This window comes from Apostichopus japonicus, chromosome 4 (genome assembly GCF_037975245.1).
Source record: "Apostichopus japonicus isolate 1M-3 chromosome 4, ASM3797524v1, whole genome shotgun sequence".
NCBI classification, from domain to species: domain Eukaryota; kingdom Metazoa; phylum Echinodermata; class Holothuroidea; order Aspidochirotida; family Stichopodidae; genus Apostichopus; species Apostichopus japonicus.
Genome location: NC_092564.1, coordinates 14,707,079 through 14,730,305, shown reverse-complemented (window position 1 = coordinate 14,730,305; position 23,227 = coordinate 14,707,079). Strand labels below are relative to the sequence as shown.

The 23,227-nt window shown below is 37.9% G+C and overlaps 1 protein-coding gene across 1 annotated transcript; it reads left to right on the top strand.

The window, feature by feature from the left end:
• Positions 1 to 1,145: 1,145 nt before the first annotated feature.
• On the top strand, positions 1,146 to 22,051 carry LOC139966543 (pyruvate dehydrogenase (acetyl-transferring) kinase isozyme 2, mitochondrial-like). The gene is made up of 11 exons (XM_071969692.1): positions 1,146 to 1,847; positions 7,167 to 7,308; positions 8,333 to 8,404; positions 8,978 to 9,041; positions 9,992 to 10,112; positions 10,484 to 10,570; positions 12,585 to 12,739; positions 16,738 to 16,839; positions 17,887 to 18,000; positions 18,514 to 18,627; positions 20,373 to 22,051. Exons 1-11 carry the CDS (start codon positions 1,724 to 1,726, stop codon positions 20,517 to 20,519), a joined length of 1,242 nt encoding a protein of 413 aa, XP_071825793.1. The 5' UTR covers positions 1,146 to 1,723; the 3' UTR covers positions 20,520 to 22,051.
• The last annotated feature ends 1,176 nt before the right edge of the window (positions 22,052 to 23,227 follow it).

Below are 23,227 nucleotides of genomic sequence, written 5' to 3'. Positions count from 1 at the left end.
GTAATGAGTATGGTTCATAGAAGTAATGCCACAAGTCTATTGTAAAATACCGCTATGGTACTACGGTATACTGAAAGATAGAATCCCTTTCTAAAGCATCCACCGAAATGTAATTACCATTGAATGCATGTTCCCAATTAACTTAGTAGCAAATACTTTTCTTGAAGCATAAAAGTCGAATGTAACTAGTGTACAATGCTGGAAGTACAAAAGAACGTACGGCTTTAATTAAAACCATAATATAACAACCATAATACAACAATCATATTTCGTAAATGTGTAAATGTTGAAGCTCCGTTCCCTTTCATGTTTCTGTATATCTATTGTCAATTTATATTCTTAACTATTCTGTCAACTGGCGTATAATGCCTCACGGCCGATTGTGAAGTACTGTCAATTTATCAATTATAGGTGGAGTCCCTTAGTGTATGGAAGAGCTAAACAGATAAGATGATGTTCTGCCAACATTTTACACAGTCCCGAAAGGTAAGGTATGTCCACTATGTAAACTGAGGATGTCACGTGAACGTAAACACCAATGTATGTTGCTGCTTTACAACGTCATATTTACACGATGGCCCGGTACATATTTTACATTTCAGATAACAGAATGGACATATCGTTCGGATAGATAGTATTTTCTGTCAGCCTTTTTGCGTTCTGTGTGTTAAGAGTTCTCATGAGCATGAAATACAATTTAGAACACGGACATATCTTTCAAAACATCATTATAATGCGTCAGTTGGCGTTCCACAAAGAATCAACATGAACCAAAATCAAACAGGGATCACATTCTGCTGATGGAAATCTACAAGAGAAAGGGTCTACGGTAGTACATGTAGAACGTTACAAACATACTAGTTTAAAACCGTAATATAACCATCTCATTTGAATTGTATTATACCTAGACATTCATCATAAAATAAAGCACTCAAAATAACTATTTGAACTGCCTTGACAATACTAAAGTTCAACCGTTCGGATATTAGTAGTTTTAATTTTGAAGCAATTGATGGTTGTAAGCTACCGTAGATCAATGAACTGGAAATTTCCAAATAGGTGGCATGAATAGAAATTGAACTAGGCATGCAAGTTTGTACCGCGCCTAAGCGCAGTACACGCGAGCGACTCATACATTGTGTTGAAACGAGAGCGTAAACACACCGTGGCTCAGACTTCGTTTAGTACGTAACTGCCATCGCGACATTACTCTATAGTTTAAATTTGACCAGACAACAATCCTTAGACGAACTTTTGTATAAACGGCGGTAGTCCCAGTTGTTGAAGGCTGTGCTTTTAGAACAAAAAACCGGATGAAGCTAGAACCCGATGGAGTGCAAATATCATCGCCAAGACATTTGGCAACCAATTGGCTCAGGTTGCAATTAACGTTAACTTTGTTGTTTAGTTGGTGATGTTTTTAGCAATACAATTTTCACTTTCATCACAGTGACGAAGATTCCAACGCCATACCGTTAACCATTGGGTCATACCAAGAGGACCACAGCACTACCACTGTCAGTTAATTCGTGTTTAATTGGACAGACATCAATCCGACTTCTACGTACTCAGATCAAAGCACACAGAAAAGAGGTGTGCAATCATCCTACCTCCAACTACAGTAGTTTCCAGCCTCTGAAGTGGAAACACTGATATCAGGGTTGTTATATTTCCACAGTAGGCTTATTTCCAGTATTCAACTCGAGACAAACAGCTTGTCAAGATGGTGCGATTATCTGTAAGGCTGCTAACCAACGTGCTGAGAAAGGCTCATGTGCAAGCACAGATGGAGCACTACTCAAAGTTTTCGCCATCACCATTATCAATCAAACAGTTCTTGGATTTTGGTAAGTATTTAAAAATCATAAATCATTGGCCTTTGTCTCTGAGCGTTTTCACAAGTTGAAGCAACCCACCCCAAGTTGCATGCCATTAATTGTTCATGCTGACCCCACTCCATTCCCCTGCATCCCCTTCCCTTCCCCTCTCAGTACAACTGTTTGTCTCATACATTTTCAGATAGGCCTAGAACTATTATCTTAGGCCCAGAGTCTTAGTAATTGGCATGTTCCCGATGTGTGAGGATTAAGTAAGTAGGACACTTTTTAGTTATAGTAATTCCGAAACATTAGGTAGCCAACACTGCAGATGCTCATTTCAAACACTGTCCATGTGATGATCATGTAGCAAACCAGGTCATACTGAGCCTTCTCTTTTTGAAAAGTGTTAAGCATAATGAATCGGGCTTGTAATTTTCGCATCCTGTTCAAGCTCCTGAGACAGACAATTAACCATCCCATCTGACGAACAAGAGTATGCCTCAGTATTTGACCACTAGCAAATGGTCCGGGAGGGGGAAATTTCTACTGTATGTCGATGTTATTTTCCAGAGTATTTTTTTGGTTTGTATCGTCAGTCCATGTAGCTTTTGTCAGCATTTGCTGCAAAGTGTGTAAATGGTAAATGTATGTATCAAATGATGATCAGCGTCATCGATGGAAATCGTACCAATTGTAAAGCATCCAAGAATGCATAAAAAAGGCCATGTTGCATATATTGCACAGTAAGTATGGAATAAAACAGTACCTTTTACAGGTAGGCTACTACCAGTTACATTTCATGACATACAGTATATGGGAATACTTGTTAGGTACTGTACTTACTTGCAGCAAATACTAGTGTATGACGGTTAACAGTAAATTCGCATTAGTAAAAGCAATAATGTTCTTTGAAAGAATAGCGATAATGACAATCTCGCTGAGTTTGCTCAGTGGTTTAGTTCTATCCTTCAGCTATGTGCTTTCATTGATGGTTTGACCCAAATCCATCATAAATAGGAAGAATAATAGTTGTATAAAGGTTGTGAGTCAAAGTGTTGAAAGCGGGGACAAATTTTCCCTCACTTTGTGCATGCAATGAAGTTTGCTGTAAAATCAGCTAAACTGGTGAAATAATCCACGGAAATGTCTCATACAACCGTGAATTTTCTTAGTTTCACTACGTGGCAATTTTGGCCATTTTGGGGAAGGCTTTGTACATTAAAAGTGTGATTGAAAAAGTGGTTTCAATTTGACTAAAGAACATACTGTAGCAACTACAGCTCGTCTATTAGTGCCGCTACATATGTGTATTACAGTACGGGAATTTAGGAGGCACGCAAAGTTACGATAAACCACCATACTAGACAAAGGTATTGCATCATCTTATTTACCAAAAGAATACCTCAAGATTGCATGGGTATCATTATTATTTTGGGCATTTTTTCGGGAACCACAGTTTGCCTCAGGTTTACCTGTTTGTCTTGCATATATTTCTGCGAATTTGCTTGATTTTGATTTCTTTGGGAGGTTTCGTGAGGAGGAGGAGGGTGGTAGACTGGAATGGGCTGGTAGCTGGAGAGGGCACTGTGTGAAAAGGTTACCAGGGGCTCTAGAGACGGTATAGCCAGTGTGCATTTGTAGTACGGAGACAAGTAAGTTTGTTGAATCATCGTTCGTAAATATCTGAACCAGGTATTAGTTTCGGAATTTAATCTACGTTTATAGGGACATGAGATGCCGCAAAGCACTTGCAGTAAGTGAAGTACAGTACTAGTGTCAGTAAATTGATCATAGAGGATGAAGCATTTATTTATGGAGTGACCCATGCATGCACTAACCCTAAAAAACAAAAACAAGTGGGTCTGTAAAAATGTCAGCATCCCTGACACAGAACGATGAATTATTAATGAGAGTTGGTTTCGAGATGGGTTTTTTGCTGACCAGTGTGGTCCTATGACTACTTCATGTGTAGTTTTGGTTGGCTGACTAGAACTTAGGTCATAACCAGAATCCCAGTGAATGTGGATGACCATCTACAGTATCGGCAGTGAATGAATTGATTGTTAGAATTGAGCATCAGTCCCAGACAGTTAGAAGTTATTGTTAAAGAGCCTGCAGTATTGTACTTTTTAAATGTACAGTACAGTATATATACCATCTTCAGTCCTGGATGACTGTAATTAAATGATTGAATATTGATATTGTAAAATATTCTGTAGCAGGCTTTGGAACCAAATAAAAAGAAAAAATATTGTCTCTGTAATATGTTGCTCACTTTGAAGATAGCAAATGCTGTCAGTTGTACCAGGGAGCTTGGTGAATGTGCTCCCTGGTTGTGCGCCAATGCTGTCATCAGGCAGATACTGTATGTACCATGTCATTTATCTCGCACAGGAAGTTTGGTCTGCGAAATCTGAAAGAGTCACTCAAGAGTATCACAGAAAGTTGAACTGGCACCCTTACAAAGTACTCAGATTTGTAGAGGGGCAGGCATCTTCAATATTAGTCTATATATGGGACACATTTGTGTGGGTTTAAATCAATGAAATTTGAAAAAGTTGAATTTTGAAACGAGGTTTGACTACAGCTATGTACAGAATTGTAAAGAAAATTTGAAACCTCCAGATTGGATAGCCATCATGGCATCTACTGGATCTTTTAAGTTTCAGTAATGGCAGCATATTAAAAGGAGCTTTCTCCATACATGTGCTCTACAGGTTTGATATTTGCTAGTCAGTGTCATTTATATAAGATCAGTTGATGAATAGTAAGTCACCACCCTTCTAGATTTCTTCTCCAAATGATGAACATTAATGTTACTTTAATCGAGTAGCCCTACTGAAGGTCGCCAGTAACATTTACTCGAAATAAGGCTAGATGCGTATTAATAGGACTCCCTCCAAAATTCATTACATGAATAACAAGATGCCCTTCTAGATTTCCTTGCCCCGCCCCCCAAAAATCTTTGTCATTGAAGCAAAAGGGCATAATTTTTGTTTAAAGTCAGTCATTAATATGTGATTCTTTTCCATTCTCAGCATTTCATTGCTCACAAATTTTTGAATCACTATTTTATCCAATTCAGTAAGAAACTAATAAAGCATCTTGCACTGTTTCTTCTTTGTTTGGTTGAGACCTGAGTAATCTAGGAGTATTATTAACCAAAATAAATGTAAGAAGCATCCGTTGTCCTGTTCTTAACAAACTTTTGATATTACTATGAACAGTGCCATTTCTATTTAGAACATGGTACATTTTAATGATCACAAAAACTATTAAAAAAAAAATTAAGAGATATGTACTGTAATAAGGAAGTCTACAGTTAAAAATCATTGCTCATGTTTTACAAAAGGAATTAGTTAAGAACATGTAGGACACAAATTAATGATTTTGAAGTGTGGTTTAGTAGTGACTTAAAATTAATGTAAATTTATGAAATTTCTTCTTGTATTTTGGAGACATTTTCTTCATGTACCCATGTCTACATGTTCTCTAACCGAACACGGAAATTTGTTAGTTTATGAGATAGCAATCAAACCTATAAAAAGTAAAGTGAAGGTAACAATTTCAGACTCCATGTTGATCATTGATGTTTAGTTACACTTTCTATGACAGGAGCTTGTCGAAGTGAATTTATCTGGAGCTTCAAATAAGAATGTTTACATCCAGAAATCACTGCTGCATACTGCACTAGATGTCTACACACATACACCGGGGAGTTGGAACAACTCCCCCATAACTCCCTTTACACACACAATTATCTATCCAGTTATGGTGCTAAGATGTAATACATCCAACATAAACTATGTAGGACATACATACACTATATATACAGCCCACTGTACACAGTTACCGGTACATAAAGATGATGAAATCCCATCTGTCTATTGCAGCACTTAAGAAAGTGACCTTCATATAGCTTGTTTGTATATCAGCCAAGCCTACTGACACACCTTCAAATTGAACCAATGGGAATGACTGACTTGCCTGGTTGTTTCCAAAGCATCAACAGCCAATCACAGACCTGGATAGGTACCATTGTTTGCAAAACTCCAGTATCAGCTGTTATTGGCATTGTTTGGGGAGTATTGTTGGATTGAAGCTGTGACAGAAAAATGTGTGGCGTGATTTACTGTAGACCTTTTTTTGGGTTTGGGATATGTGCAAAGGTCAGTGTTTGTCAGTTTGAAGGTTAAATCGTAAGGAAACATCAGCTGATAACAAGTCATGTGTCCTTATCACCCCATTTGTTGTTCCCCATTGTTGCTTGATATTGCTGTTCGGTTGCTAGGCCTTGTAGGTACCTGTTTAGTGCTTACATAACAAGGGATGTCTATATATGGCTATAGTCACAAGAACTTGGCCTGAGTTTGGATTGGAGTTTTGTAAAACTTTGAGATGATAAAACTATAGAAATTTGACTAGTTCTTAGGTTATCATTCGTTCAGGGTTAAATACCGCGCAGATGTGATTTAGTTTTCATTTAAAAGTCTCCACATGCAAGGATGTAGAGCCAGTTACAGTTTATTGGCAAACTGGGAAGAAGAGGGTGGGGTATAGGGGAAGGTGAGATATGGACGAAGGTGGGGTACGGGGGAAGGTGGGATATGGGGAAGGTGAGATATGGACGAAGATGTGATACGGGGAAGGTGGGGGAAGGTGGGATACAGGGAAGGTGAGATATGGACAACCATGGGATACAGGGAAGGTGGGATACGGAGGAAGGTGGGGTATGGGGAAAGTTGGGATATGGGGAAGTTGGGATATGGGAAAGTTGGGATATGGGGGAAGGTAGCCTTAGTGAACCTTAAAAGTGTTAATTGGTAGTGGTACTGTAGTTCAATAACTAGGTTAAGATCACCTGACGCTCTCTGTTTCCTTGCCACCCCTCCTACCCCGCTCCCACTACATTCCATCTCCACCTACCATGCCACCTTCCTAAAAGTAAACATTAAATCTGTAATCTAGCTTGCTCATTTGTGTTTACTAATAGCAATGCTGCCTGCTGGTTGGGCAGTTACAGTGTTCAGTCAGTTCATGAAATCGCTCTACAGTTGAGCCATGTATAAATGACGGCTGATCAAGTACTGTAGGTACTAAAGAAAAATTGGGATTGTAAGTATCATGAAAAAAATAAAATGGTACAAATAGGACTACGTAGTTTGTTGCAAAATTTCTGATCTGCTTTGCCTACAGTTGTAATTGGTGACCTTGTTCACACTGTCAATAACACAAGTTACTATGGATGTATGGAACTTTATATGCATAATTAACTCTTGACCCTGTGACCTCAGGTTTATTGACAAGTTTAATTATTTCTCTTTCTCTCTTTTTTTTTTTCTTCAGGCATGGAAGATGGAAACGGTCCTCAGTCTTTTTCATTTCTAAAGCACGAGTTGCCCGTGAGGATTTGTAACATCATGAAAGAGATAAACCTCTTGCCAGAGAAACTACTACAGATGCCCTCTGCTAGAACAGTGAAAGGATGGTAAGAATGGCTTCACAAAGTTGAAAAAAAATGAAATAGGAAACTTGGTCATCAAACTTTTGGAAATTCATTGACTTCCTCGTCTACACTATATAAAGTGTTCCTCTCTCATGTTTCGAATGTTTAAAACAGTACTTGGTTTTCCTCAAAGCGGCTTACAGTAGTGTCATATATTCTTTCTTCAGTCTCTGCTGGAACTGAACTCATTGGTTTGTTTGTGCTTGTTTGACCTTCAGGAAGTTTTTCTGAGATTACGGCAATTCTGTGTGGTGTTGTTTGCGATGGAAACCATGACAGTTTTCAACATAGATACACAGTTATGCTTGGCATGCATACTAAAGATGTTATTCAGCCTATAATTGGTCATATATGTGATTAGTGACATATTGTAGGGGTACTGTAATAACTTGTGTTGTTTGGTTTCAACTCGTTAGCTCTGTCATATTTGATGGTTTCGTTACTGCAGCACTCTCTTCAGCTTCTCTTTAATTCAATTCAATATTTCAGATCTAATTAAAAAAGAAAAGAAAAACAGAGATCTAAAATTCTCATCACAGAGCAGGCTCCGTGTGAGCCACATGCGGCTTATGCATGTAATGTGCGGTTCAAAGATAGTTGGCAGAGCTCCTTTTCACATCATCATGACTTCAATTTTCATGAGTATTTTATGAAAGGTAACTTGGCAGCGTTCATGTCTTGCGGCTCTCAAACATTTGAAGTTTATGGTGGAACTAGCTGGTACGTTACCTATTAAGTTTGGCCACCCATGCTATATGAAGTATATTAACACATAACCGATCTATGTGCACAAGTTTTAAAGTTTTGATGACTTATAGCTAACCAACTTCTGTTGCCTTTAGTCACTGATTAAATTCATCCTATCACAAGGATGGCCGGTCGGTTTATGCTCTATACATCTCATTCACAGTATTTACAGTAGTTTCAGTCTTCACATTGAAGTTCAAAATACTTTTGTAATCTTTTAGATAACAAGGATGATAATTGTTTTTATCTCCCCCTCCAGGTATCAGCAAACTCTAGAAGACCTATTGGAATTTGAAGATTCAGATGACAAGTGTATAAATCTAAACACAAAGTAAGTTTACTGAAAGGAAACAAGGCAACAATGAAACTACACCCTTCTCTGAAATGGTTGCTTCCTGATACTGCACAAATTGAAATTATATTCATATCATGATATTAATAGCAACCTTTTGCCCACAACCTATTGTTTTCTACTATGAAGAAGTCTGGTTGCCATATACTTTCAGGTCACATTTATTTTTGTTGGGACATAGAAATAGGAGGGGGGAGGTGGGGAAGGATGCATGCGGGGGGGGTTTGGTGGAGGGAGGTGAAGAATTGCTGAGAGTATCTCCTCATTCCGTTGAGTTGCAGGATCGACAGAAACAAAACATGATTCCAGTTCTTACAGTGATCCTCGATGGTAGGTGATTAAAGTGATTAAAAGAGAAACAGAAACAGACTTCATTAGCAATCATATTGTAAAGAAAGAGGGAAAACAAGAGAAAGAAACAATAGGTGGGTGTGTCAGTATTGTTATTGTTAATTGTTAACTTGTTAATGAGCATATGAAACCGTACAGTATATATTTTATTATTATTTTGAGATGAATATCTGACTGTCACTTTACCTTTTGTCCCTATAGGTTTACAGAACAACTGATCACCATCAGGAACAGACATTCTAATGTTGTAGAGACAATGGCGCAGGTAAGGCATCAGAACAGAGGTGTGATTCTGTTTGTAAACAAAACTGTGATTAACTGCTGAACAGAACAAAAGACAACATTAGGAACTGACATAATGATAAACATGATAAAATAAATTTTTTCTTAGAATTGTTATAATGATTTAAATATATGTTTTAAGAACTGATATAATGATAAACATGATAAAATTAATGTGTTTCAAGGAACTGATGTAAGGATAAATAGGATTAAAAGGTATGTTTGAAGAACTGATATAATGATAAAACATGATAAAAATTAATGTGTTTCAAGGAACTGATATTAATGATAAAAATGATATAACGTTTGAATGATAATATGGTAAATGATATAATGATTAGATGTTATTACTTCTGTATGTTTGGTAAACATGATGAGATAATATAAACATTTTAGAAACTTGATTTGATGATGTAATTGTTTCTTGGAATTCTTTGTGGGCTAACATAACTGTCAGTTGACTTACAATGTACCATGTTTAATTCTCAACCTAACACACGCTTACTTTTTAAGCCTTTGAGGCACTATGTGGTAACTCTGTAGCGCTCGCCTCCTTTAGTCATCGGCCCATAGTTGATGGACCACCCTCCCTCCTTCTGGATTTTCATGGGTTTGACGATGCCGGTCATCCAAAAATCCAAAACTTCCTTGGCGGGGACCTTGTACAGCAACAGAGAACTGTGTCTGTAGTTGCCATGGATACCACGATGGTGGTCCTCACCTTGAGACTTCTTATCTTCTTTCCTGTTACAACTCTTGATCGTGTTTTGGAGATACTTATCATCGATTTACATATGGAATGACCTCTCCAACATGTTTTTTTTCTTTTCCGGTTATAAATTAAATGCTGTAAGATATACTTCCTTCTTGGTATAATTTGGCCAGCATTAAAACTTCTTTTCTTTCCCCCAATTTGTCAATATTTTTTCGTAGGCCGTCCTCGAGATGAGGGAGAGTTACGAGTATGATCAACATGAGGAGAACAACATCCAGTATTTCCTCAATCGGTTTTACATCTCTAGGATCAGTATAAGAATGCTGATCAACCAACACAGTAAGTTAAACAACAACTGACAATCCTGTAGGAATTATTTCACAAACCTTTCAATTCACCTCTGCCCTGCGGGAATGGAGTCAAGGCAATTCCTTATTTATCTCTTGCGTGGTTGTCATTGTTATTATGTGATCGTTCCTCTTATCTTTGCTTCAAGTAGCCTTGTTCTCTAATATCCTGCTAGCCTTAGGCTTAAGTGTTCATCTAGTTTTATTTCAGGGAAGCTGCTCTCTTAAGTTGTGGTGTGATTGCTACTTTTGTACCCCACCCCTTGTTTCCATATATATATCGACAGGTGTTCGGAGTTGTACCTTTCTGCGGGCCTCATTGTTTATGTTTAATATTTGATGTTTTCTTTTCGGTTTTTGCAGCTCTCTTGTTTGGAAGCGCCCCAAAGACGCATCCTCGGCACATCGGCAGCATAGACCCTAACACTGATGTCGTATCTGTGGTTGCAGGTGAGTTTTGCCTCATTGGGGCCAGTGAGGTGTGACCTCAAGCCATTCATAACAAAGGGAAAGTGAAACGCTATCGTCGTATGATAAGTTTGTGATTCGTAGTCATTTGTATACTGTCTAGCCTGTGGTAATTTCTATAGACTGTATTATAAGTCGATGTAACCTTGCCTGCTATGTTATGTACAATATAAACTATCATATGTTTGAATTTAATGATAAACCTAAACACTGTAAACAGTTGTTGTGGAATTAAGTAAATGTTGTCTGGTTTGGATCCTAGTCATACCAGCAAGTTGTCAAGGAGTCTGCAGTTTAATATTGCTTCCCTATGACTCAGTATTTTAATGCTGGTCTGGCCTGTACTGTTGAGTAGCATGAGCTGCACTCTCCTTATATTAAATATGAAAACAACAAGCTAAGAGAAGCTGGAGTATTTGGGCACTTGTACCTCCTAGTTCTTTGCTGAAGGCAGCGAGAAACTATGTCGTGCTGATGGCATTTGTGTGGGTTCATGGCTACTTGGCTGGTAAACATTTTAACTCACCATTTCCAGCTTGATATGAACTTCACACTTGGTATGTAGATGGCCCATCAATGTGAGTTGTTGCTTGTCTGCGTTATTGATGAAGGTCAAAGGTCAATTGAAGGCACCAATGGTCAGAGTATGAAAACCTTGTTTGGAAGCTTACTCAGCAAATACAACATTGTTTAAACCTCATAATCGAGGGGTAGGTGCCCCTTAAATGTGTACAGTTAGCATTCTTCTAGTGATAGTGTAGATCAATGGTTATTTGATGTCATCAACAGTCCAGATCTCAAAAACTTTGTAAACAAGGTATCTCAGTTTTGTTTTGTTGAAGCATCATACTCTGTATGTAGATGCCACTTAATGAATTCTTGGCATATTCTTTTGGTGGAAGTCAAAGGTCATTGAAGGTCAGCAGTAGTCACAACCTGAATTTTATTTTTGGAAACAGGATTTATAACTCAGTAAGTTCAGCTGTGGTGAGTCTCACCTGTAACAATGTGTCGATGCCCCATATATGAGTTGTTTTCATGTATCATTTGATGGAGGTCAAAGGTCATTTTGAGATTAGCAATAGTCAAATCTGAAAAGCATGAAAACTGGCTAAGCCAGTAAGTTCAGCATCAGTGACTCTCCTACTTCTGTTTCCGTCAAAGGTTATTTGACATTTGTGACAACATCAATATTTCTGTCCTTCTTTTTGGTTAACAAAGTTTGGTGAACTGTGCTTTTAAGTAGTTCACTGTGAGTATCCGTGGCCAAATGTAAAGTACTGCTAAGAGATCTGAGGTAATCTTAAGCACTGCAAAGATGTTGAATTCTGTGTAGCATTACAAACAGTAATCTGTCTAGGAGAGCCTTCTACACACCTGGTTCTGGTCTGCTTTTGTACAACCAATGACTGTATGGTATTTAGAAATAAGCAGAGCCCCTCCCTGGATATGTTACATACTCATTAAAATACAGTGTGTGTCTACCATCTGTTGTGCTACAACTGTCCAGGCACCACACTCTTTCATTTCCTGAACTATAAAATACCAGTCATTCTTATATCCTATAGTGGCTCATCTTTGACTCTGGCAAGCAGTACATAATTGGTGTGTATACAGTGAGGGTGACAACTGTATAACTAATAGCCTAAGCTGTTTATGGACACCATGGGACATAGCTAGTATTGAAGTTCTGTGGTAGTTCATCAAGTTGATTGAAATTCCAGTATAAATACTAGTACGTGGTTAGTAATGACTTTAGTAATGACGTCCACCTTGATTGTAATTAGACAGATGCTTAGTAATGTAGAAGAATCCTAACCTAAACTGATAGCATTTCTTCTACAATTGTGTCTTTGATGTGATCTGTATTTTGTTGCAGATTTATCATTCGGTCTCGAAATGAGTACAAGATGTTCTTTTCCCCAGCTCCATATGTAAAAACTTATGAAACTAAATGTCATTTAACTGAGGCGAAATCTTAAACGTTACTCTTCAGATGCCTACGACAGCGCCAAGTTTCTCTGTGACCAGTACTATCTCGCATCGCCAGATGTAGAAATCAAAACTATCAACTCCAAAGATGACAGTAACAACATCCACATCGTCTATGTACCCTCACATCTCTACCATATTCTCTTTGAACTGTTCAAGGTGAGTGTCATCTGTACTACTGATTACATTGGCTGTCTAGAATGACCTGTACCCATTCCTCTCAATTGAACCCTGACATATATATTCTCATTGCATGGCTGACTGACCGACCTGGTTCAAATGCCCTCAAATCTACCAACGAAAAAGCTTCAGGAAACTTTGTCTTTTCAGTTTGACATTTCTCAGTGAGTAATTAGGGAGGGTTTAGTTTTTTTTTTTGCCAAGTCCTCAGCCTGTGACACTGTACAATCAGAACAATGAAAATTGCACAGCCACTTGTTTGCATAATCCACGTAGAATATAAATATGGAGCTTGCGTGTGATGGATGTAAATATCTCTTGCGGTAACCAGGCATTCACAATCGAACTGATAAACAATACATTGACGTAAGCAGGCATTCACAATCGAACTGATAAATGACACATCAATAATAGACGTGAACGCATCTTTGAGCAGGAGAGGGTCTCAAGCCAATTGAACTGGGGAGTCGATGTTTACTACATGGTTTTCCATGAAAATAACTAAATATCAGCCTTGGGGGATAATCAGCTTTATTGTTGGGTTATCAAAGTCGACTTGTTATCAGATCAAGTATATGTATCTCTGGAGACAGGAGTAAAAATTGTGCAATTGCACGTACCCATTTATTTCCTTTCAGCTGGTTGATAGAGTATATATGCTGTATACAAACATAGGTAGAATCCTGGTTAACTGTTTGCCTGTCATCCTGCAATCATTCCTATCAGTTGTTTATTTGTAAATCACCCTGTTTGTAAACCACCTAGTTCATAAAACAACTCATCCATAGCATTGTTTTGAAGATTAGGTGCAAGGTTGTCGGTGCTGAATAGTATGATCGCTGAATCGCATCAAAAAATAAAATCCTATTATTTGACGTGTCCTTTGGATGCTGAATTACCACCTTTGCCCTCCGCCTATTCATCACAGGGTAGCATTGTTAGAACTCCAAAACACATCGAAATGCATATATACGTTCAAAGTGCAGAGATAAGACCATGTGCATCATTTGAACAATGATACAGTTTTATCAGTTAAGTTGCACAGAGAAGATTGAAGTACACCCCCAGGCAAACAATGTCTTGTTTTTATACATATATTTTTTTTTTGTGAGATAGATTTTATGGCAACGGTGCAAACAGTATAAAGTTGCCAGACGTGAGTGAGCTGCTTCCAAACTTGGATAGCAACGCACAGCTTCGGTGTAGCGTGGTCTGTAGCGTTGTGATAGCACATCAACCATACCGCAAATTATGTATTATTGTATAATCTGCCGATAGAGAATGAACCAAATGTCGTTTCTCAGGAGACTCAAGGGAAAAAGCTATCCATATGGGCAGATTGCTTTGTTTTAGCATCAAGATTTCAGATAAGCAGCAAGATAGGATTAGATTATTGGCAAAAGGGTAGATTAGTAGCAAGAGATTAGTGTTTGTCTCAAGAGAGATAAGATAATAAAACAGATGGTAGTGATAAGGAATGTGGTAGTGCCAGTTAATGGAGTGGAATTTGTTAATGTAATGTTTTAAGCTAGTAACAATAAATGTCAACTTTGTTCAATGGAAGTGTGCTCTTGAATCTTGAGTTACAAGTAAATATCTTTCATTGGATAGCATGACACCATAGCAATTACAATAAAGTCAATTCTTGCCAGGGTTTGGTTTTAAAGGTTTGTCTATTGTTCGTTGCCACCTATTGTAGTCTATAAATATAGAAGATGTTGATCTCTCAGCTGGGGTTTGTTTAGTGGTAGGTAGGATTTTTGAATGCTCTATTTTAGGAGACATTGTCTATTCTAGAGATGAGTGATGACAACATGAAGGATCAAGGAATCTTTCCCTTAAAGAAGTCTTTTGGTTGCTAGTTTGCTTCAAATTGATAAAAAGTAACCAGATAGTGATTCAATATTGTTTACAATTTTATTTTACCCTATATGCTTCTGGTAGCTTTTTCATTTAAAGATTAATTATATAGGGTATCAATGTTTCCATTGGATTCTAACAAATGTGTTGCCTAGCTTCATTGTTTATATCATTAATCACATGCAATCTATAATAGGAAATGAAATTTCGAACACAGAGCAAATTGATTAGGTTTGAAGTGAAATTTCAACGGTAATTAGGGGTGGGGGTGGGGGGGGGGGATTTTGACATGAAACAACTGACCTCAAATTATAATTTTTTTTTCCACCTCTCACAATCATATCACATGTGCAGGTGAGATTATGGAATCTTCTTAAAAAGATGCCTTGACATTTCAAAAGACAAATTGTAAATATTATCGTGTGTATCTGTTTGGTCAAACCACACAGGTTGTGTTTAGTTTAGGTCAGTCAAGCCATCAGGGAAGCCACAAATTGATACTTAACTTTGATAATGTTGAAAGTCAAGTTTCAAGGAGCTCCCATTAAATTAACTCCAAGCTGGAAATGATGCATTCATGACAATCTTTTCTTTTGGCATTGTTGCTTATACCAGCTCATGTATAATTAAGTTACATTTTTCAAAGTCATTAATATGTTGACAACTCTTGTAAGTAAAGGATATCACTTTCACTGCCCTAGTCCAGGAATTTCTCCAAAACTTGCGTTATCCTATACGTGCAGTCTGTAAAATGGCGGTTTTTTAATTAGGGGCACGCGTCATAACCATAAGTTTTCATGGAGAATTAAAAACTCTAGCTGCTCCTTTAATTTTGCAATAAGTTCACTTGGATTTAGACCTCTGGTCATTTATAGTTGACCTCCCTCTCAGCTTGACCACATGTTGTCGTGATCAAATTTTAACAAGACAAAAGATTAAGAACAAAAAACAGAGGTCAAATTTAGCATACAATGGTGAAGGTCGTAACCCGGCTGGCCGTAATATGTAACAGGAAGAGTTGGGAGCTTTGTGTTCCATTCTGTAGGGAAAGTTATCATCTGAAGAAACAATTTTGTTTGAAGGTGACTTTAATAAAGCCCTTACATATTCCGTCAACACGAAACATTAATACTGTCATTACTGTGTAGTACTCCATAGACTAAGTCCAAGTATTGCCAGTCACTTTAAACCAGGAGGTCACTCCCATAAGGACGACAATGACAACCTATTCTACATCCTGTCAGATTCCACCGGTTTTGTCAATCGAACATTTACATGGATTGTTCAGTTTGGCAGAAATTGAATGAACCATTTCCTCTAACCATATATGGTATTTGAACAGCTGGTGATTAGCATATCAACCACTGACTGAATCATGTGGTGGCATTGTCATTGTGGTGTTGTGAGGTATCCTTGGTGAAGGGCCTGGACACATCCTGTTTTTTTGTTGTGAAAATGGTGTTTTCTCCTCAGTTGATTCATGGTGATAAGCATTTTGAAGACGTGTGTTAATCTGACAGAGTAATATATAGAAACTTTGACTTTCTTTTACAAAAGTATCTTCCAGAGGTTTTTTCATATTTAAGACAAAAATAACCCAGAAAAAAAGAAAGAAGAAGTAGAAAACTACACTTCATATGAATTTATATAAAGTTACAGGTTAGGAGGAAATGATATATTTATGCAAATTATTATCTCAACCCCCAAATTTTAAATTATTATGAACATGGTTGTGATGTCACAGATTTACTTTGCAACACCCATATATCCTACCCTATACTGTAGGTGGACCACGTACCCCACATATGGACACTGTGCAGCTATGCCTATGTATGTATTGAAATAAGACCTTGCCATTCCAAATTCGTTGAAATTGAGTAAAACTTGTATTTCCTCTCAACCTGTAAATCTGATCAACTTTTCTATGGTGAAGTATTGTTTTGTAGTTTGGGGGTTATCTATGATCAATTTATGAAGAAAACCTCTGGACTATACTTCTTTGAAGTAGTTAACACCTGACGATTTTGCTACCAAAAAGAAAAGGTCGTTTTTGAAGGGCAGATTGTAGGCAGGTGTTACATGATAACTAGCAACCTTATTGAAACTTGTCTTTCCAGAATTCTATGCGAGCGGTCATGGAGCATAAGGGACCTTCTGCGACAGACTTCCCTAAAATTAAAGTGTTGATCACAAAGGGGCAACAAGATCTGACAATTAGGGTGAGTTGACTGTTCCTAATACCAGCGGGATAACGACACGAATGTGACTCTATTGTAATACACGGTGGTGAAACCGGCTGGAGTCCAATAGAGGAGGAATCTTGATGCTGAGATTGGACTCCAGTTGCTTTAAGTTGACTATTGTCTGCCTCTTCCAGTTCAAACTCAGTCACCCTGGATTTGTCCCAACGCTTCACATTAAGTTTTATTAAGTCGGTCTGAGTTCCGAAGGAAATATTAATGACTGTGCGTCTTGTCGAACACTGCGAATGAGGTTTACAGCTGGGCAGAGATGTAAGATTTAATGCTCCGACCTGCCTGACATTAGATGTCTGGGGGAAAAAGTGCAATGTTTGCCAAAACAGGATATATGTGTGAAATTTCATGTTGGTTTTAATAAGAGAAGGTTAGTGGAATTGTGAATGTAGGAGAGATAGCTAATAAATTGTGAGAATTAAGTTCAATCAACAGGATCTCTATATTAGGGGTGTGTCGCCTTTGATATTTATTACTCCTGCCTTTAAGGTGTGCGTCAATTGTATACATGTCACAGTGACCATATGTTTTGTGTTATCACATTTTGCAAGACGGATGAAGGCCTGTAGTCTTGTGAACTAATGGAGAATCCCAGACCCTAGAACATTACCCGGTGATTGATGTATATAGCAACACAATGTACCTAAGCATAATAGCCAATCTTAATGATGCTTGCACGTATGGAATTGGTATGGGATTATAGGTATAACCACTGATGACCAGTGTATATGATTAGTAAACTTTTCTCTCTGTCAGAAGTCGTTATGTGAGATGTACAGGGCCGATATCTGACATCCTGCTCTTCTTTTCCGTTTGTAACATCTATTTGAACTAAAGGGAAGGTTAGTAACCATTAGAGACTGACAATCTAAATCGCACATTCTGGGGATCGGAACTGTCCTTTATCTTTGATTTCAACTTTCTGACCGTGTCATCCTCCATACATTAATTCAAGACATGAGGTGACATCGTGTTTTATTTTTTGTCTTGCATTGTTAATGTCTTCCACAGATGTCTGATGAAGGTGGCGGAATCCCACGGACACAGATTGATCAACTGTTCAACTACATGTACACCACAGCACCAACCCCACCTAAACCTGGTGTCTCTACCATTCCACCTCTGGTAGGTGTATGTGATCTAATACAATTGTTTTTTTGTTTTGTTTTTTAAATATGCTTTTAGGCTAATGTTAATGCCTACTCAAATAAGATTAGCAAGCCAAACTTGGGCCGGCCAGATCTTAAACCTCAAGTCTGCCATAAGCTGAATTTCATTTCTGTCCGTGATTGCTCAACATCGTCCAACTCACATGCTCGACCATTGCCGCTGGTTTTGCCCTGTAAGCAGTCCGTTGGATATAATTATAAGTTTTAATTTTGAATTTATAAAATGGATAGAGCCAAACACAATGATATTGTATTTTGAGTGGATCATGTAGTGTTCACATTTTGTGTATCAATTTGGAAGCTTATGATTCAAAGTTTTTTTTTTCAGGAAGTACTGTGGGTTGGTGTGCATGAAAGCTGCTATACCTCTTTGCATCTGTTTAGCCATTCGCCAATTTCTGCTCTTACATTTTAGCTACGCCGACACCCGGATAAGTTATTCTCCACTTGTTCTCCTCTGTCATTTCAGGCTGGCTATGGTTATGGACTCCCTATCTCCAGGTTATATGCAAAGTACTTTCATGGTGACCTGACATTGACCTCGATGGAAGGCTATGGTACTGATGCTCTGATTTATTTAAAGGTAAGGTTTGAGTTCCATCTTGCATGAGGTTAAAAATATAAAAAGAACCTGAAGATGATGAAAACAAAAAGATAGAAATTCGACATTTACTTGTATGCAAATAGTCACCACGGAGACTGTCTGGCATTATCACCAGGAAGATGCAAATAACGATTTAATCCTAGATCTGATTGGTTTGTCGTGACAATGCAACTTGAATCCTAGATCTGATTGGTTTATCATGACAATGCAACTTGAATCCTAGATCTGATTGGTTTATCATGACAATGCAACTTGTATCCTAGATCTAATTGGTTTATCATGACAATGCAACTTGAATCCTAGATCTGATTGGTTTATCGTGACAATGCAACTTGAATCCTAGATATGATTTGTTTGTCATGACAATGTAACTTGAATCCTAGATCTGATTGGTTTGTCAAGACAATGCAACTTGTATCCTAGATCTAATTGGTTTATCATGACAATGCAACTTGAATCCTAGATCTGATTGGTTTATCGTGACAATGCAACTTGAATCCTAGATATGATTTGTTTGTCAAGACAATGCAACTTGAATCCTAGATCTGATTGGTTTGTCATGACAATGCAACTTGAATCCTAGATATGATTTGTTTGTCATGACAATGTAACTTGAATCCTAGATATGATTTGTTTGTCAAGACAATGCAACTTGAATCCTAGATCTGATTGGTTTGTCATGACAATGCAACTTGAATCCTAGATATGATTTGTTTGTCATGACAATGTAACTTGAATCCTAGATCTGATTGGTTTGTCATGACAATGTAACTTGAATCCTAGATCTGATTGGTTTGTCATGACAATGCAGCTTGAAGTGTGGCTGGTTGTGTTAGTATTATGACTGTCACCATCGTTGAAATGTTTTCACAAAAAGGTGTAGGGATAAATGGTTAGATGAGATGTTATAGCTGATGGTTAAATACAAAAACAAAGACAAATTAATAAAAACAAGAAAACTCCAGAAAAAAAAACATCAAAACTGAATTTGACCAGCCAGAATAGCAAAGGCAACTTTACCTTAGAATCGTTTATTTCGTATGTATCTCCCTGTGACAGATAATGTGACACTTTTGATGAAGAGGAAAATATTTCTACGGTGTCAGTTGATAATATTTTCTCAATCTTTCCACCAACATCAACTTCCCCCCCCACCTTCTTTATAGAAAGTGCATTCATTGTTCATAAAAAGTCATGGACGGTGATAGTACATGCAGGGTACGCTGTTTATCGCAGGCATATCAGTTCAGTCCCCACAGACACACGTTTCCCCATTAGCAATGCTTGTTTGATTGACTCTTCATCAGAGGAAAACAAATCTTGGTGTATGTAGTTAAGATAATTATACCAACCTGGAGTGCATGCCTGCTGCATCTACACGTCAAATTTGCAAGATCGTCCTTCGGACAACCGGGCGTCGTGTTTTTGGTCATCCTGGGAAACAAAATCTAGCTAAATGAAAATGACCAGTATATCAACTGTAGGATGTATGTACACTAGTAATGGGAGAGGTGAACAGAACACCAGCTTTAGAGGGGGGGGGGGGAGTGGGGGTGATAGCATTTTTATCCATTGTTCCTATTTTAGGGGTTCGGCCCTATTTAGTTTATACCGGGATTTGAATTATCATTATGTAAACAACTAGCCGTCCGCCAGACAACCCCCACGGCAGATTTTTGTCGTCCGTTAATGATATATTCTACGTTTTCTCGTCCACATTTCAGGTCCTCTCGAGCGAAGCCAATGAGCTGCTGCCAATTTACAACCACGCCGTAAACAGACATTACCGAGCCAACCTCACGGTCAGCGACTGGAGCTCTCCCATGGGCGGCTTCAGATCGCTGTCTCTGAACAGCAGCCGACACTTTTAAACCATTCCATGAACCTTATGCAGTGCAAGAGGATTGAAAGTTAACGTTTCCACATGCGTTGTCGAGCACTATATTTCATCTCAGCATCATAAATTTGGTTGTTTATTAATACAGCAGCGAGAATGACATCGTCTGGTTGGTTTTTACGCTTCTGCCGTCTGTCAATTTGGCCTTCTGTCGTAACCACCAAAGTCAGCAGTTTGATATCGAATTTCAAAATTTCATTGTCCATTTTACTGTATAATGTGTGTAAGATATTACCAATAAAAGGAAAAAAAAAATGAAGAAAGCATGACAAAGATATAGTTTTGGTTCTACTATTTGTCTCTTGAAATTATATAAAAACCCCGAGTTTCCAGGTCCTACGGGTGTATATCGAAAGAAGGCAAATGTGATTCCCAAGTACATGGTTTTTACAGGTTTTTCATCGATATTGTTGCCTGTTTGTAGTTTGGTTATTTAAAAAAAAAGGTTCCTTTTTCCTATGGATACTTGTTGCTATATCTGTTTTTTTTCTTCCATTTCCAGGGAACCTTAGGAATCATTCATTGGTGCTGTTCAGTTTCAAACATTTAACAACTTAGTATGAATCATATTTTCATTTCAACATAATGAAGAAGAAAAAGTGCTGATTAAGTTGTCATATTTTTCACATTTCCTTGGAATACAAGGATTTGGTTCCTTGTGTAAAGCTCAATTGATTAATTTATTAGATTTTTTTTTATAGCTCGATTGATTATTTATTAGTTCATTTGCCGTCAGAAAACACGAGTGAAATATGACCTGGCCCAGAGTAGCCATTTTAAAGTGTGTGAAAGTATTCAAAACTTTTAATTGATTAAGAAGAAAAGAAAAAGAAAAACCTGCAGGTTTTTTTCTTCTGTTCTGAATGTTTTTATTAGTTGATGTTGTTTTTAATTTGTTTTCTGGTGATTATTCCTTTATGTTTTAAGACTCCTTCTGAAAAGATTTGTCAAGTAGTCCAGGCTCTCTAAGGACCTTATTTACATACTACAGCTGCGTGAGAAAATTTGTGAAAAGAAGTGTATATTTGATTTTTTTTTCTTCTTGGCGACAGACAAAGTTTATAGTTTCTTGAATGATCTCTCAAGGATCATATCCTTGTAGTTTTTTTTTTCTTTTCAAGTGCCTAACTTTTGCTTCTGATATTGTTTACAAAACGAAGCATATGGAAATTGAGACATTAGTGCACTTTATCCTTATAGTGTTGTACAGTTTGATAGGGTCTATATTAAGTAATGGTTTGTGAATAGTGTGACCATTGTTGCTGAAAAATTAAAATGCTAATGACATTTCCATTGTTTTCATTCAAGAGAGAAGGAAGTCACAGTAAAGTTCAATTTGCAAAAAGGTTTTTAAAGGACAATGTGTTACATGTTTCCAGCAGATTGTTTTAAAATTCCAATGTTCTTCTTTATCATCATCAATACTTCCTTTACGTTTAATCGACAAAATACGGAAATTATTTGTCGGTGAAGGAATAATTACCATTAAATGTAACGTTCACAAAACTATTTGGTCACTCCTCTCTGTGTCTGTATTTTCCTTCGCCCTGACATTTGCAATAATCATTCCTGTTTGTGCATTTGATCTACATCAAGGGTGGGCAACCTACGGCCTGCTGGCCACATGCGGCCAGCTGGTGATTTTTTTGCGGCCCATGAGATGTCTCAAGAGAAAGAAAGAAAATCAATCTATTTTACATCATCACAAAACACGAGCTACCTGCTTAGAATTTATCGGCACTAACGATGCTGTCCGGTAGGCCTATTATCACCATTAATTATCAATTGTTTTTGTGAATACGGATAAAGTACACACACCTATTGCTTGAAAGTCCTCGGAATCAAAGGTTTGAAGACAACAGCAGGTCGTTGGTTAGGTGCGGCCCAGTCAAGTTTTCACCCCTTATATCTGGCCCATTCATTCAAAAAGGTTGCCCACCCCTGATCGACATGATCAAGTGACAGTGGCATCAAAAGTCAGGTCGGGCAATGGCCCGGGACAAAAATGGCATTCAAGTTTGCATGGGTAAATTAAATAAATTATATTATGAAAGTGAGAATATGCATCCCCTTTTACCCTGCCCCTCCTGACATCCCCTCTCATTAGGCTGACCATGAAATAGGATTTGCAGGGTTGTCACTGTAACAACTTGTCACAAAAATAGCCTTAAAGGCATTGAAGACTCACCCCAAACCACGTGCGGCCATCTGAAAAAGTTAACTTTGCGTTGCTTGCAAGTGACGTTTTGTTCGTGTCGCTACAAAATGCAGACAGTACAGTAATGAAACGTGATACCTTGTTATCTTTAGCTGGACCTGAGATGTCCATCGCTTTATCGTTTGTCCACTGTGCTGTGGGTATTGACCGCAGCTGTATGTACTACTGTGCAATAGTGCCTACTTACCGATGGTAGCAAGCTGTGTGTGTGTGTATTTTCTGGGATCGATGGTGGTGTCTAACACTTCTGTTACACCTCATTCGAAACTAGGTCAGATTACCGGCATTAGACGTTTCTTTTTGCGCGAGTCTTCACACCCTTTAAGTGTTGACAAAATAAAATGGTTATTTGCAATACCTTGCATGACAGTAGTTAATGATTTCTAATAAGTTTGAACATATAGCTGCTCTAGATTGGGAAGTCAAGACCTTTAAAAAGAGGCCGTCAAGAACAGATATTTGAG

Bases quoted from the DNA above. Each gene is read 5' to 3' on its own strand.
- LOC139966543 (XM_071969692.1), top strand. From the start codon at position 1,724: ATGGTGCGATTATCTGTAAGGCTGCTAACCAACGTGCTGAGAAAGGCT. The intron at 8,405-8,977 runs GTAAGTTTACTG...TTGTCCCTATAG, and splicing joins TGTATAAATCTAAACACAAA to GTTTACAGAACAACTGATCA. The intron at 10,113-10,483 runs GTAAGTTAAACA...CGGTTTTTGCAG, and splicing joins AATGCTGATCAACCAACACA to CTCTCTTGTTTGGAAGCGCC.